The sequence below is a fragment of the Tiliqua scincoides genome, chromosome 5 (assembly GCF_035046505.1).
Source record: "Tiliqua scincoides isolate rTilSci1 chromosome 5, rTilSci1.hap2, whole genome shotgun sequence".
In the NCBI taxonomy this organism is placed as follows: Eukaryota; Metazoa; Chordata; class Lepidosauria; order Squamata; family Scincidae; genus Tiliqua; species Tiliqua scincoides.
The window spans coordinates 98,387,360-98,403,959 of NC_089825.1; the positions used below are offsets into that span (position 1 = coordinate 98,387,360).

The window sequence follows — 16,600 nt, forward strand, 5'->3', positions numbered from 1 at the left end:
TCCTCACTGTAACGAAATGGTTATGTATGATGTAATTCCAACCACACTTAGTAGGAAGAAACTTGCTACTGAGCAGAATGAAAATTTCTTCTAAATGAAATTGCTGTGGATGGAATGGGTGGTGTGGGTGAAATCGTGTCCCTGGGCACATGGGGTGGACACATTGCTGAAGCTAAGCAGATCTGGATCTTGCAGGAGTTTGAAGACAGGCCAACTGGGTATCCCATGTACAATGCTTTAAATAGCAAAATGAAAGAAAGGTGGAATATAAATATTTAATTGTGAAAACCAGACACTTGCATTGTTAACACAAAGCTTTTTGGAAACCTTTGAGTAGGGGAGCAAATGACATATTTCAGTAAGGCTTAACCTACGAGTTAGGCTTAACCTCGTATTCAGCTTTCTATCACCAATGCAGCTGCAGTGTAGCCCCTTGGCTTCTGCGACTACCTCCACACTGCATGATGTAGTGCATGCCCTAGCTGCATCAGTGATAGAAAGTTGGATAGGATTGGGCCCTTAGATATGGAAATGTTGGATATGATGGTGAGCTGAGAGGAGAGAAAGATGAGGAAGATTTGCCAAGACTATTCTGTTTTTAATGAATGAATAAAATGTTCTTGTAACTTCCAACTTGTACAACTCAGGAATACAGGTACCTTTTTTTTGGCCTGAGGTTTGTTACAATACAAGTATACAAAAAGAATGTAACAACTGTTTTCTATTTTCCATTTTTGTCCATTCTAGATGCACACTTTTCTGAAAAATGTCCACTTTAACAATGGTACTGGCTATGAAGTCTGGTTTGCCCATGAGGAATTGACATTTGAACTTGATGGCATTAACTGGGTCACTTTCCCTAATCAATCCTTCCTTAAGATTCAAGTTGTAAAGATGTCTCCAAGTCTAGAGTTTACCATCCACGATGAAGCCATTGTGTGGAATAGCAGATTAAAGCAGGTAAGGCTAAAATCCTTCAGCAAGGTGACCTCCTCATTTGCCTGGAAACATGATTTTACCCACACCACCCAAGTATTCCTGAGCACCTGAGCGTTCCTGGATGCTATGCTATGGTGAGGGCATGACTGAGAGGCCTTTGAGATGTAAGGGAACATATTTTCCCCTTACCTCTGCATAGGCCCCCTGACAGCTTATGGGTCTCCTCGTACCTATGCCAGCTACATACTTGGTATAAGCCCAAGGAGATCTGAAGGGTGGAGCAGGTTGAAAAATAGGGACTACGATCCAAAATGAATGACTGCCATCAGATCAAACCCTTCCTTCCCTGACACACCCCAGTTCCTCCCCTGAAGTGCCCCACTATCGTCTTCACTACCCATGGCCCACCCCCGCCGATATTGTTCAGGTCTTGTAGGAATGCTACAAGTACACCATTAGTACCCATGCCTAATGTTCAATATCCTAATCCACTTTAATCTAAACCCATACTGGGTTCATTCCTCTATGGACACAGAATAAAACTACTTTAAACATATTTGCAAGGCACGCAGCATGTCATGTTGATTATCCAAATATATATATTGAGATAAACGTTGGGATAAATCTCAAATAGATAGCTGGGTTTTGAGGTGGGCCCCATTTCTTAACATGCTGAAGCCTACTCGAAAAAGAAGGATGGTCATAGCGGGGGACATTAAAAGAGCTTCTACTTATGTCCTTATTTTTTATACTTAGACATCACCTCATCAGAATTGAATTGCTATTGGGCACTGGCATACCTGGGGAGGAGGTAAAATGCCATGGGCACCACCCCTGGGAGCCAGCCAGCCCCCATGCCACCATCCACACCCCTGCTGCCATCCATGCCCCCTCACCACTGTTTTTGGCCGCACTCTGGAGGCATTGTGGGGGCTGTGGAGGTTGCTCATGTCAGATCTGTCACATTTCCCAAAATGCACACCATGGTAGTATCAAGCCTAATATATTTAAAATGAAGTGAAGTGAATGGGGACACACCTGAAATTGGTTTGTGAACAACCTAATCAATCCTGAACCACAGTTAGCTGCCATCCACACCCTCACTACATCCACACCTCCCAACCGCCATTTTCGGTTGCCCTCTGGACTCTGGGAATGCCTTCTTAAAAACCCTTCAAACGGTCACTTCTGGTTTTCTGACAAAAACTGGAAGTAATGTATAAAAGCACTTGAAGGCCTCCGGAACGCCAGAGGAAGCCACATGATGGTAATGGGTAGCAACTACTGGGCTGGCAGCATTCTGTGGTCCTAGCCTCAGGCGGCACAGGGGCCAGGAATGCCAAAGCGATGGGCCAATTCCCTGATGAAATATAAGCATGCTAGGTTTTCTGCAAGCAGAAGTGCACATTGGGTATAAAACCTAATACTGATGTATTTCCTGTTTCATTTGGGCTCTGCCCTGAGCTCTTTTGAGCCTCAGTAGGAAAAAGAAAACTCTCCACTGAAATGTGAGTGTAGAACTCTCCCTGAAATCAAACAGCACAGCAGTCTTCATCAGGTTGCTGGCAACAGGGGAGTTCTCTGTTGCTGGTCAGGATCGAGTTGAGCTCATGGTCTTGATAAGCGGAACTGCACTGAAAGAGAAGGATGGTCTTGGTGGTGGACATCAAATGTTTGCTTCAGCATTTCTCCCCATTCTTTCTTCTTAGAATGTGCCTGGTTCAAGCTGTGTTGAGAGCTGCCATGTTGGACACAGCAAGACTGTTTGAGAAGGGAAAGCAATCTGTTGCTATGATTGTACTACGTGTCCTGATGATATGATGTCTAACCAGACAGGTAAGTGGTAGTGCACCGATTCTCCAGGAAATATTTGCAAATATTAGTCCACCCTAAAACCATAACATATGCCTTTGTATTGGCCTGCTCTTCTCCAAACACTTCATTTATGATGCACTGCTTCTTAAAGGGAACTCTGATTTCAACTGCAACAAGGGAGGCAACTTGAAAGACTTCAGAGACATTCCATCACATTAATCCCAAAGATACCTATTCCTTACTGCATTTGGTCATCCCCCCGTACCAAAGCAATGAAGTTCAAAAGGAAAATGAGGAATTCTTGTCCAACATATGCTTCCAACATTCCATCATTCTTAAGACTTAATAGAGTTACTGACACTCCCTTTGTCCTCTTCAGATGCAGTCCATTGCGTCATATGCCCAGAAGATGAGTACCCAAACAAGAACCAAGATCAATGTATCCCCAAACGCAAGGCCTTCTTAACTTACAATGAGCCCTTAAGAATCAGTTTTGTTTCCATCACTTTTTACTTTACAGCAGTGACAGTTTTGATGATACTGATCTCTGTGGCTGCAGTTCTTCAGGACTTTGCTTTGGTTCTACTCCTGATCTCACCACTATACAATATTCCAGTGGTTTGCAAACATTTTAGAGGCCCTAGAGCAGGGTTGCTCACACTTTTTTGGTTCGAGAGCTACTTTGAAACCCAGCAAGGCCCAGAGATCTACCAGAGTTTTTTTACAATGTTCGCACCATCATAACATATAACATTTATGTGTACAATGTATGTTGGTGTACCTTGCATAACTGCATGAGCCAATATTGCACAACACAACATAATTAACTATAAACATTTTTTGTAATTACTTGAGTTTACTTTGATGACTTGCACTGAAGTGAATCAGCCAAGGATGCATAGTCCGGACAGTAGCTGCTGACAGCCAGCCTCAAGCACACTTCCAAATGTTCATCAGTCATGGTGGAACGGTACTTGGACTTAATGAACTTCATGTAGGAAAAGGCTGACTCACATAAATAAGTGGAGCCCTTCCTGCCTCAGGTGCTCTTATATTCCTGAGGGCCCTATTGCCTTCAAGTGGCTGCAGCTGTGCAGCACACTCTGCTGGATGCCCAGGTCTTACCCTTAAAGGGGCCACTGCTGACACCACATCAACCTCCTCACCAGATCTTCCTTTACCTCCTCTCCAGATCTTCCTTGTACTTCCAATACAAGTGGGGGGGAACAGATCTCTATACAGACCAGTGCAAAAACAGGGGAAAGGTGTGGGGGAGGGAGGATCTCTATATAGACATCACAGCAAGACCAGTGCAAAACCCCTTGCACACAGAACCAACAGATGGAAGTTGGGGGGAGGGCAGATCTCCATACATACCAGTGCAAAAAGAGAGAAAAGGTAAGTCAGCCCCAGTAGAGTCAACAGGGCTCACTCTCAGGGATGCGTGGATGGGAGAGAAGCCTGCGATTGACTCATTTTGCCTCGCGATCGACCGGTAGTTCGCGGGCGACGTATTGAGCACCCCTGCCCTAGAGGCTGCAGCCTGATTGATAAATGCCAAAGAATGTGGCTATAATGGTGATTGGGCAGGAGTGCTCTCCCCCCTCCCAATCAGCAGCTTGTTGCACCCTTGATGCACAGTCTGCCCTCTCAGTTTCACAACGAAACAAAAATGGGGTCAAGTTCGACAGGTGGGTTTCAGACTCCCAGTTTGGGAACTGCTGCACAATTTGAAACAGAACGATGTTTGTATTGACAAACCATTTGGTGCTTCTTTCTGTTTAAATGTTCACACAGGGGCATGACTGGAAATGTAACCATATGTCCTAAAATCCTAAATGCCCCTACCATCCACCATTGTTTTGTTACATTAAATATTATCCCCACTGTTTTTTTAAAAAGATTCCAACAGATCATTTTTCATATGTAGTATAATAAAATTCGGCCCATCTGCCTAACACTCCTTTATCATATTTATCTAACATATAGCAACTAATCTATGGAAAGAGGTGAAATCTAAATGGGGATCACAACGATGGCAGCCCACATCTCACAATGATCCCAATTCAGACTGCCTTCCAAAAAATTGCATACCGTTTGACCTTTGTAAACATTTATGTTTTTCATTTCACAAAGACGATCAGGGAGATATTTCCTTCCTTGCGCAGTTGGTAAGAAATGCATCCATATTTCAAAAGGAGGTGGATCTATTCTGAACTGTATCCGTGCCCCACGGAGGAACAGAGATCACCAAACATTTCTTCTGCAAAACATTTTGGGGAGAAATCTCTGTGACCACACATGCTGCTGAATGAGGTTCCTGTGAGGTTCCATCAGGATGCCAGCCACAGAGATATCATTGTAGCTGGAACTGTAGTTCAGGATGCAGACGTTCAGATGCAGCTGGGTTAGACATGCATTTGAAGTCCAGTGGGTGTTTCTGCTCTTCCTGCTGCTGCTTCTCCCTTCTCTTGCCTGTTGGGAGGATGTGCCCAGTAAATGTGAATTTGAAGGAAGCTATGGAGATACTAGGCTAGGAGATGCTGTCATTGGTGGGGTCCTCTCTCTTTTACATGCTGTAGACACAGCAATCAATTTTCAGGCACTACCAGCAATGAAGAAAGACGAGTTCTCGTAAGTTATTTCTTTTGGTTCCCATCATGCTATTTGAAATATGAAGACTAGAGATCAAACAACTGCACTGGGGTGGAATTTCAACAGGTGCAGCTTGTTGGGAAGAACAGGGTGGGGTTGGGGCAATGCCATGGTCAGGAAAGGAGCGGATATCATTGAAAGCACCTCTGTTTATATCCTATCTCCCTTCCTGGCCATAAACTACCTGCACATATCCACTTGGACTTGCAGCAGTAGAATCACAGGCACAGTAGATCCATTGCAGCAGCTAAGACTTACTTCACGACAAAGGAAGAAAGATTCCCTTACGTAATCATTTTTGTTCCGGTCAGATGAACAACTCCATTCCTGCACCCCTCTTCCTTTCACCTCTTTAGTTTTGTTTCCTTTTCTCATTGTACTTGGGATGAGTTTTTCACTGTACAAGCGTATATCCAATAGTGTGAGTGTCACTGTCCCCTAAAATTGAGTGCTGTGCAAACCAGCATTAAAAAAGACATTGTTCTTGATGGGACAAGTACCTGACAGTGATTGGCCAGAATACACTGCTCTGATTGACAATAGCTGTCAGTCATGCCCAGGATGAACCACACTGTAGCAAAACAGTGCTCAAGGAAATGCCACTGTGGGTGGTACTACTGTAAATGTATATGTGGCTCACATGACAATGTGCTAGACCTTATCTCTTCCTCTATTTCAATCTAATTTCAGAATAAAGTGCAAACATTACCAGCATGTCCTGGCCTTCCTTTTTGCCATTCAGGAGATCAATAGGAATCCCAACCTCTTGCCCAACGTGACCTTGGGCTTTAAAATCTATGACAACTGTTTTGAAGGAATAGCAACATATAAGTCCATCCTGGATCTACTCTTCAAACAACAAAGGAATGTGCCCAATTACAAGTGTGGTAAGAAAGGTGATGTCTTGTCTGTCATTGGGGGATTCACGGTAGAGTATGTCATCCAAATGGCCAACATTCTTAGTCACTACAAGTTTCCACAGGTATGTACATTCAGTTGCATGAATGGGTGGCATAAAACTGCTCTTCACTTATTATATTATTTGAGATTTTATCAGTGAATGCAGGCAATGCAGTGCAATAAGTAAATCATTTATTCAGAAGAAATAACCATTTGAGGAGGTTCTTGAGATCTCAGTTGTATAGGAGGATATAACATGACTAATCAGCAACCCAGATGTGGGCAGAGAGACCTCCAGTTCTAAATAATAATAATAATAATAATAATAATAATAATAATAATAATAATATTTATCGGGGTCGCTGCCTCCCTCCCACCCCGACTGACCTGGAGAGGCTGGGGGAGGGAGACCCCACTGGCAGCAAAAGCCTCTTTTGCTTGAAGCTCGGCAAAACCATACCTTGGTCTGAATCAAAGACGTTACCCATTTCAAGACATTAAGTGATGGTTTGTGGACAAGGTGAAAGGAAATGTAACTCATTTGGAGCACAACCCTATGCATGACTACTCAGAAGTAAGTCTCACTGTTTTCTATGGGCAGTGGTGTAGCTAATGATTGTGTAGTCCAGTGCTAAGCTCAAAATGTTGCCCCGGAAGTGATGTCACAACTGGGCTTTTAAAAAAGTGAAAACTGGGAAGAACACTCCTCCTCCTCTCAGCAGCTCACCACCCACTTGCTCTGCTGCCTCAGTGGCATAGCTAAGGCATCTGTTTGCTACCTGGGGTCAAAGTTGTTTTTATTTTCTGGTTAATTGGCCACAACTGTTGATAAAATGCACATATTCCAATGCAATTTGGTTTCATCGCATTCTGCATTAAATTACCTTTCCAATGATATATAACATGATGCTATTATTCATACATACCAATATTTTCACCATTTTGGTCACTAGTGTCAAGCTCAGCTTGTTGTCCCTCTAAAGCTTGATGCCCGGTGCAACTGCTACCCCCTGCACCCCCTTAGCTAAGCCACTGTCTATGGGGCTTCCTCCCAGGAAAGTGTGCATACAATTGCAGACTTACTATAATTTATTGATGGGAATGTATACAAAGATACATTGTTCAGTATACTTAGCATCTCATTGATAAGCAAAATTCTAGATTGTAATAAATACTTTGGTTTGGAAAATGGTTGTTCATTTTCTAAGCTGTTATGAGCCATGTTTTCCCCCATTAGATTACTTATGGTACCTATGAGAAACCAGTCACAAAAAATAATTTCCCTTCTCTATACTGGATGGCAATAAGGGAAGGTACTCTGCACACCGGCATAGTCCAGCTACTGCTGCATTTCCAGTGGACATGGATTGGTCTCATTGTTTCAGACGATGAGAGTGGAGAAGGCTTTCTGCAGAGGCTGACACCACTGCTGGCCCAGAACAGCATTTGTGTTGCATTCTTAGAAAGGAGTGTCATCAAGGATCTTAATGCCAATCATACTCAAAATACATTCATACAAAATATATTGAGGATACGCTCCACACTTTCATCCACTACAGCCAACGTTGTTATTGTTGACGGAACCGCTCAGACTCTGGAACCATTGGTAGCCATTTTATACGTAGCTGAATTTTTACATAGACGTCTTATAGGGAAGGTTTGGATCACGTCACCTCAGTGGGATTTCGTCAGCAATGTTGACAGTGAAAGCTTCTGTGCAAAAACATTCCATGGGACTTTGTCTTTCACAAACTCCATGAAGGCTGTGCCAGGATTCCAGGACTTCCTTCAGATTCTAAAGCCTAAAAAGTCACTTGCACATTTTCTCTGTCTTTTCTACAAATCTGCATTCAGGTGCTGCCGTGATGGGAAAATTAAAACTTGTAAACACTGTACCGGAGAGGAGAAACTGGAGAGCTTGCCTCAAACTCTATTTGAGATGGAGATGAGTGATGTGAGCTACCGTATTTACAATGGTCTCTATGCTATAGCACATGCTTTAAATGCCATATATAGGTCCAGGCCGAAAACAATGCTGAACAGAGACACAGGCAAACCTTTGAACATTGAACCCTGGCAGGTACATTCCTCACTGTATTAAAACAGTTATGTATGGTGCAATCCCAAGCACAATTACTAGGAAGATAATTGGAGCACAGTGGAAATCACTTCTATGTAAACTTGCTGTGGATTGAATGGGTGGTGTGGGTGAAATCATGTTCCCAGGCACAATGGGGGGGGCATATTGTTAAAGCTAAGCAGATCTGAACCTTGCAGGACTTTGATGACAGACCTCTTGGATATCCCAAGCACATTGCTTTATAGCCCAAGCCTATGCATGTCTACTCAGATGTAAGACCATTGTGTTCAATGGTGTTGACTCCTAGGAAACCGCATAGGGTTGAAGTCTTAAGTTCCAAAATGTAAGAAAAGCAGAATATAACAGGAACGTGCGATACAGCCCTCGGGTGAGACTGGACTGCCCCTTTGCAGCCCATGGAAAAGTGCCACAGCTGTCCAGCTGTCTCTTTACACACAGAAAGAAGGGGCAAGGAGAGCCTCCTCGAGTGTAAGCAGGCAGGGCAACTGCAGTGCTTTTCCAAGGACAATGACAGGGCACTTCTGCCACACCTGCTGCCCCGAACCGCACATCCCTGAAATATTAATTTTCATTGTGAAAGCATCCACAAAGCTCCCTGGAAACCTTTGAGTAGAGGAACAAATTGAATACTTCACTAGGGCCCAATCCTATCCAATTTCCAGCACCAATGAGCTGCACCATAGCCCCAAGTAAAGGAACAATTGTTCCCTGACCTTGACAAGGCCTCTGTGACTTCCCCCACACAGCAAGATGCAGAGCAGGCCCCATTGGCACAGTTGCATCAGTGTTGCAAAGTTTGGATTGGGCCCATAGATGTGGAAGTGTTGGATAAGATGGTGAGCTGAGAGGAGAGGAAGATGAGGAAGATCTGCCAAGCGTATTCTAATAGTTTTTAATAAAAGAAAAACGTTCTTTTAACTTGAACATCCCAGGTTTACAGGTGCCTTTTCTGACCAGAGGATTGGTCATACAGTACACAATATACATTGAAGCTATCAGCTGTTTTCTGTTTTTGTCCAATCTAGATGCACTCTTTTTTGAAGAATGTCCACTTTAACAATGGTGCTGGCCATGAAGTCTGGTTTGCCAATGAGGAACTGTCTTCTGGACTTGATGTCATCAACTGGGTCACTTTCCCCAATCAATCCTTCCTTAAGATCCCAGCTGGAAAGATTTCTCCAAGTCAAGGGTTTACCATCCATGATGAGGCCATTGTGTGGAATAGCAGATTTCAGCAGGTAGGGCTAAAATCCTTCAGCACGGTGACCTCTTCATTTGCTTGGGAACGTTTCTGAACATTAGAGCATTCCTGGAGGCATGCACTGCATGCCATGGTGGGGGCAGGACTGAGAGGCCTTTGAGATATAAAGGAGCATACTTTCCCCTGACCTCAGTATAGGCCTCCTGACAGCTTAGGGGTCTCCTTGTACCTATGCGAGCTCTATAACTGGTATAAGCCCGAGGAGAGCCTGAGGGTGGGACAACTTGAAAACTAGGGAATAGGATTTGACATGCATGAATCCCACCAGATCAACCCCTTCCCTCCCTAACACACCTCGGCTTCTCCCCTATTGTGCCCTCTTCCTTTCTGCCCATGGCCTACCCCTGCTGAAAACTTACTTGGTTTGGTAGAGTCTCCATTTGTGGCAGCGGCCAGACAGCATGCAAAAGTGGCTTGGCGTTTGTGCTGCCAGAAACCGTTCTGCAATGTTGGAATGTGAGTCCTGGCAGTGCAGGGTGACCATAGTATTTTACTCCTGCAGTGCAATCCTATGCCTGTCTACTCAGAAATAAGTCTCACTGGGTTGAGTTGTGCTTGCTCCCAGGAAAGTGTTCATAGGATTGCAGCCTGACAGTCACAGTTGCCACTATAAAAGTCTTGTAGGAATACTGCAAACATATCATTAGTACATATACCTAAAGTTTATATCCAAATGAACTTTAACCTAAACCCATACTGGGTCATTCCTGTCCTCTATGGACGCAGAATAAAACTATTTTGAACATATTTACAAGGCACGTAGTCTGTCATGTGGATTAATCAAATACCTCTATTGAGATAAAGATGCTAAATAAATATATCTATGTTGAGATAGATAACAAATAGATAGCTGGGGTTTGAGGTGGGCCCCACCTTTTAACAAGTTGAAGCACACTGAAAAAAGGATGGCTGTGGTGTTGGGCATTAAAAGACAGCTTCCAACTCTGTCCCAGTTTTTTACTCTTAGATGCTACGCCATTCAGAATCTAATTGCTATTGGGCACTGGCATACCTGGGAGGATAAAGGGGGACAAATGCCCTGAGGTGCCACCCCTCCAAGGCCCCCCACCACCATCCATACTCCTGCCACCACCCACACACACCCAACCGCCGCTTTCAGCTGCCCTTCAGTGGCCTTGAGGGGGTCATTGAAGCTGCACATGGTCTCCGCTGGTCCACTGGAGGCCTTTGAGGCATTTTAAATGAATGATGAAAACTCGAAATGATGTTTAAAAGCGCTTATAAGGCCTCCAGTGGGCCAGAGGAGGTCACGCACAGCCTGGACAGGATGGTTCGGGGTCACAACAGGTGGGAGGAGCATTTTGAAATCCTGACCCCGGGCAGCACAGGGGCTAGGAATGCCAGTGCTGTTGGGCCAATTCCCTGATGAAATAAAAGCATGCTAAGTTTTCTGCTAGCAGAAGGGCACTTTGGGAATAAAGCCAAATACTGATGCATTTCCTGTTCCATTTGGGCTCTGCTCTGAACTGTTTTGAATCCCAGTAGGAAGAATAAACCTTACAGAAATGTGAGTGTGCAACTCTCCCTGAAATGAAATACAGCAGGAGTCTTCACCAGGTCGCTGGCAGCAGGGGAGTTCTCTGTTGCTGGTCAGGATTGAGGTGAGCTCCTGCTCGTGATAAGCTGAAGTGCACTGAAAGAGAAGGATGATTGTGGTGTTGAGCATCAAATGTTTGCTTCAGCACTTCTTCCCATTCTTTATTCCTAGAATGTGCCTCGTTCAACTTGTGTTGAGAGCTGCCGTGTTGGACACAGCAAGACGGTTCGAGAGGGGGAAGCAATCTGTTGCTATGACTGTACTCCGTGTCCAGACGACATGATGTCTAACCAAACTGGTAAGCGGCAGTGCACAGATTTTCCAGGAAATATTTGCAAACATTAGTCTACACTAACATATGCCTTTGTATTGGTCTGCTGTTCTCCAAAGACATAAATCATGAGGCACTAATTCTTAAAATGCACACTGGTTGCAACAAGGGAGTCACCTTGAAAGACATCAGAGGCAGTCCATTACACAGTTAAGGGCACTTAATCCCACTGGTGCTTATCCTTTGCTGCATTTGGTCTTTCCCTCCCCCGACCGCAAGCACTGAAGTGCTAACAAAGAAAATGGAGAATTCTTGTCCGACATTTACTTCCAACCTCCCATCATTCTTATGACTTAATGGAGTTACTGACACTGTTTGTCCTTTTCAGATGCAGTTCATTGCATCAAATGTCCACAAGATGAGTATCCAAACAAGAACCAAGATCAATGTATCCCCAAACAGACAGCCTTCCTAAACTACAATGAGCCCTTAGGAATCAGTTTGGTTTCCATCGCTTTGTCCTTTACAACAATGACAGTTTTGGTGATCCTGATCTTTTTAAAGAACTGGAACACTCCCATTGTCAAAGCCAACAATCAAAACCTCACCTGCATTCTTTTCAGCTCCATCCTGCTTTGCTATCTTTCCTCCCTGCTCTTCATTGGTGAACCTGGAAAGGTCTCCTGCCTTCTCCAACAATCGGCTTTTGGCATCATTTTCTCTGTGGCGGTTTCTTGTGTTTTGGCAAAAACCGCCACTGTGGTCCTGGCCTTTATGGCCACCCAGCCAGGGAACAGGATGAGGAAATGGCTGGGGAAAAATGTGGCCCACTCCATTGTCCTTTCCTGTTCCCTCATTCAAGTGGGGATTTGCACTGTATGGCTGTCCACCTCTCCTCCATTTCCAGATGTTGACATGCACTCCCAGACTGAGCACATCATACTGGAGTGTAATGAAGGGTCAATCATCATGCTCTATTCTGTCCTGGGCTACGTTGGTTTTCTGGCCCTCACCAGCTTCACAGTCGCTTTCCTTGCCCGAAAACTGCCAGATACTTTCAATGAAGCCAAATTCATCACCTTCAGCATGCTGGTCTTCTGCAGTGTGTGGATCTCCTTCATTCCTGCTTACCTGAGCACCAAGGGGAAAGACGTGGTGGCCGTGGAGGTCTTTGCCATCTTGGCCTCCAACACTGGCCTCCTGACTTGCATTTTTCTCCCTAAATGCTATGTAATTGTTCTAAAACCAGCTCTCAACTCCAAGCAGCTGCTAACAGAGAAAAGAAGTAATTAAATCAGATTCTAAGATGATAGTTGTTTTGCATGTTTTTCTCTCTACATGTTTCCATACAGTATGAATACTGGATCACAACATATCTCATTTTTAACTGACCCAATTCTTTAGAATCCATTTGGTGGGGTGAGAAATCATTTCAGAAGCAATAGTTGCATCTCCTTGGTGGCTATCCAAGGATAATGTTGATATTGCAGGATGAAGACGCAACACAGAAGTCAAAATGTTGAAACAAGGAAATACAAATTTCATATTAGAAGCATGATGCTGGTGCAGCACAGGGTCACCGAAAGAACCCAAAGGTTTCCATCCTCTTCCAAGGATGGAAGGATTGTCTTCCAAGAAGTCCTTCCTTCACAGGTAGAACACTTTTTCTAAGAAGAGGAAGGGAATCTTTGTAGCCTACTTAACTCTTCTTTTCCATCTCCTTTCCAATGACTTGGCCTCTTGTGTGGGTGAAGCTGAGGGACATCTGCCTCTGCTGGGCTCGCATCGATTCCCTTTACTGTTTTATGCTGAGGATGCGGTCCTGCTGTCTCAATCACTTCTTGGTTTAAAACTTTTGGTTCTTAAATGTGTAGGTTACCTTACATCAAACAAACTTTCCCTTAGTTTTGAGAAAACTAAAATTATGATCTTTAGTGATACTTGGAGGAAATATTCCTGGCCTTTAAAGGAAGGCAGATTGAGCAGGTAAAATGCTATAAGTATCTTGGCATTCACTTTTCGTACAATCTTACTTGGACCAGACACTGTAAAATCAGGGTGAATCTTGCTGGTGCGGAATGTTTTACGTTTCCACTTTTCTAGAGGGGGTGCTTATGTCTCTGCATCTCTGAAGGTACTCAATGCCAAAATTATCCCCCAGATCCTGTATGTTGCTCCAATCTGGATTGAGGAGATGAATTATTCCTTAGAACAAATTCAATCTGCTTTTCTGAGGAAAGTCTTGGATCTACCCAAATGTGTTACCTTTGTTTAGAGACGGGACAATAATCGGGCTTGGTTGAGGACTTTTAAATTTTGGCTAAGTGTTTATTACAAGTCTAGTCAGAATAGCCTTTTATTTGAGCTCTTACAGGATTTGCTTACCCCGGTGGGATCTACGGGGGTTCTTCATAAGATCAGGACAATTGGCATTGATGTAGAGGTGCTGGATGCACTGCCCTTTAAGTTGGCAAATCACTTAATTAAAAGGAGATTTTTGGACATCCACATCCAACTTCTTTATAGCGCAGTGAGTCAATTTTGTTCCCCTCAGAATTTTAAGATTTTAACGAAAGCAGGTGTTATGCCATCATATTTAACTTTGTTACTGTGTCCTTATGAGCATAGAGCATTCACATTGTTTAGATGCAATTCATTTCCATCAGCTGTGCTGTATGGAAGATACAACAGTATCCCCTATAGTGAACGTCTCTGTAATTGTGGGTTAGGCGCAGTTGAGTCTCTTATGCATATGGTCCTACATTGTCCGTTATATCAGACTTTGCGTAACCAATATCTCTCCTTCTTTTGGAACAAAGGGGCCATATACCCTGATGTCATCCAACTGAGAAATTTGTTATCATCTATGGAACCCACTATAACAGAGGTCATGAGGGTCTTCTTAAAGCTTTTAATGAGATGCTATAGTTTTACTTGTAGTATTGGGGAGTGTAACTCCTCCCGATTAATTGCCTGATTTGTTTCTGGATTGTACATTGCATATTGATGTATTCTATTTTATTTTATTTTAATATGCCAATAAAGGTTTTTGTACTGTATTGGAAATTTCCATGCTATATTTTCTATTTTTTTTTCCATTTGGATATATTTGTGGTCATGCTCCAATAAACCAGCTTCTTCTGAGCATTATGAAGCATTTGGGCGAGTTCAGCAGCAGGGCGAGGAGGCCAGGGACCCAGACACCACCCTTCTCTTCCCTTGAGAAGAGGGCTGCTAACCAGTGTAAGGTTTTTTATAGTACCCCTAAATAAAACAACAACAAGAACAAAAAAGCTATGTATTCAGATAGCCAGCAGCAGGGTGGGGGCTATCCAGTGTTCTGCATTGAGTGCCACATGTATGTTTATATGCCTTTGGGGCATAAGTCATGGGTGTGTCCTCGGTGCAAGGAGCTCCAGGGTCTCAGGGAATGCGTCCGCTCCCTTGAAGCCTTGGTGCAGGACCTGGAGAAGCAGAGGCAGGCAGAGAAGTACTGTGGGGAGACTTCCGGGGACAATCAGGCTTCGTCGCAACCTCAGGCGTGCAGCTCCTCAGCTTTCTGGGTGGGAAGTCTCGGGGCTGGAGGACGTCATCCTGGAGAGGAGGGAAACAATCCCCTAGGGGGGACCCCTTCTCCAGGGGACGGGCCCATATCTGAACGCACTCAGGATACTCCTCGGCGGGAGGGGGGTCAGGGGCATCTTGTAGTGGGGGATTCGATTATTAGAAACATAGAGAGAGGGGTTTGCGATGGCTGTGAGGACCGCATGGTGACTTGCCTGTCTGTTGCGAAGGTTGCGGACATCACTTCTCATCTAGACAGGCTGGTACACAGTGCTGGGGGAGAGGTAGCGGCTGTGGTGCATGTCGGCACCAACGACGTGGGCAAGTGTAACCGGGAGGTCCTGGAGGCCAAATTTAGGCTTTTAGGCAGGAAGTTGAAAGCCAGGACCTCAAAGGTAGCGTTCTCAGAAGTGCTACCAGTTCCATGCGCAGGGCCAGCTAGGCAGGCGGAGATCAGTGGTCTCAATGCGCGGATGAGACGGTGGTGTAGGGAGGAGGGGTTTAGATTCGTTAGGCACTGGGAACGTTTTGGGACAAGCAGGGCCTGTACAAGAGGGACGGGCTCCACTTGAACCAGAATGGAACCAGACTGCTGGCGCATAACATTAAAAAGGTGGCAGAGCAGCTTTTAAACTGATCCCTGGGGGAAGGCCGACAGGAGCCGAGGGGCATACGGTTTGGGACTCCTCATCCCTATGGGAGGAGGATGGGGAGGTTAGAGAACAACAAGACAAAGGCAGAGTAGGAGAAGAAATTGGGAAAGGTAGTGTGATGGAATGTGATAGACAGTTTGGCACAGTGAGAGGATGGGGGGACAAAGGAGCGAATAAGCAGCCCATCCTGGGGCATTCCATGTACCAATGCTTTTATGCGAATGCCCGAAGTCTCCGAGCAAAGAAGGGAGAACCGGAATTTATGGTGACAAGGGAAAACACTGACATAGTGAGCATAACGGAAACCTGGTGGAATGCGGAGAATCAGTGGGATACCGCAATCCCGGGCTATAAACTCTACAGGAGGGACAGGCAGGGGCGTGTTGGAGGTGGGGTGGCCGTTTATGTTAAGGAAGGGATAGAATCCAGCAAAGTAGAGATTGAAGGTGGGTCCGACTCCACTGTAGAATCTCTGTGGGTTAAATTACCAGGCTTGTGCAGCGATGTAATACTGGGGGCGTGCTATCATCCTCCAGATCAGAAATCAGATGGGGACTTTGAAATGAGGAAACAGATCAGGGAGGTGATAAGGAGGGACAGGGTTGTAATCATGGGGGACTTCAATTATCCTCATATTGACTGGGTCAATTTGTGTTCTGGTCACAAAAAGGAGACCGGATTCCTTGACATGCTAAATGACTGTGCCTTAGAGCAGCGAGTCATGGAGCCCACCAGAGGACAGATGACTCTGGATTTAATATTGTGCGGTACACAGGACCTGGTTAGATATGTCAATGTTACGGAGCCATTCGGGAACAGTGATCATGCTGCAATCCATTTTGACATGCACGTTGGGGAAAGAATACCAGGCAAATCTCTAACA

General features: G+C 44.7%; 1 protein-coding gene across 1 annotated transcript; it reads left to right on the plus strand.

The window, feature by feature from the left end:
- Nucleotides 1-894: 894 nt before the first annotated feature.
- Nucleotides 895-12,742, plus strand: LOC136652525 (vomeronasal type-2 receptor 26-like; the record flags this gene model as incomplete). The annotated part of the gene is made up of 3 exons (XM_066629468.1): nucleotides 895-960; nucleotides 11,401-11,527; nucleotides 11,889-12,742. Coding segments are annotated over exons 1-3 (1,047 nt in total), but the record flags the coding sequence as incomplete, so codon positions are not given.
- Nucleotides 12,743-16,600: the final 3,858 nt, after the last annotated feature.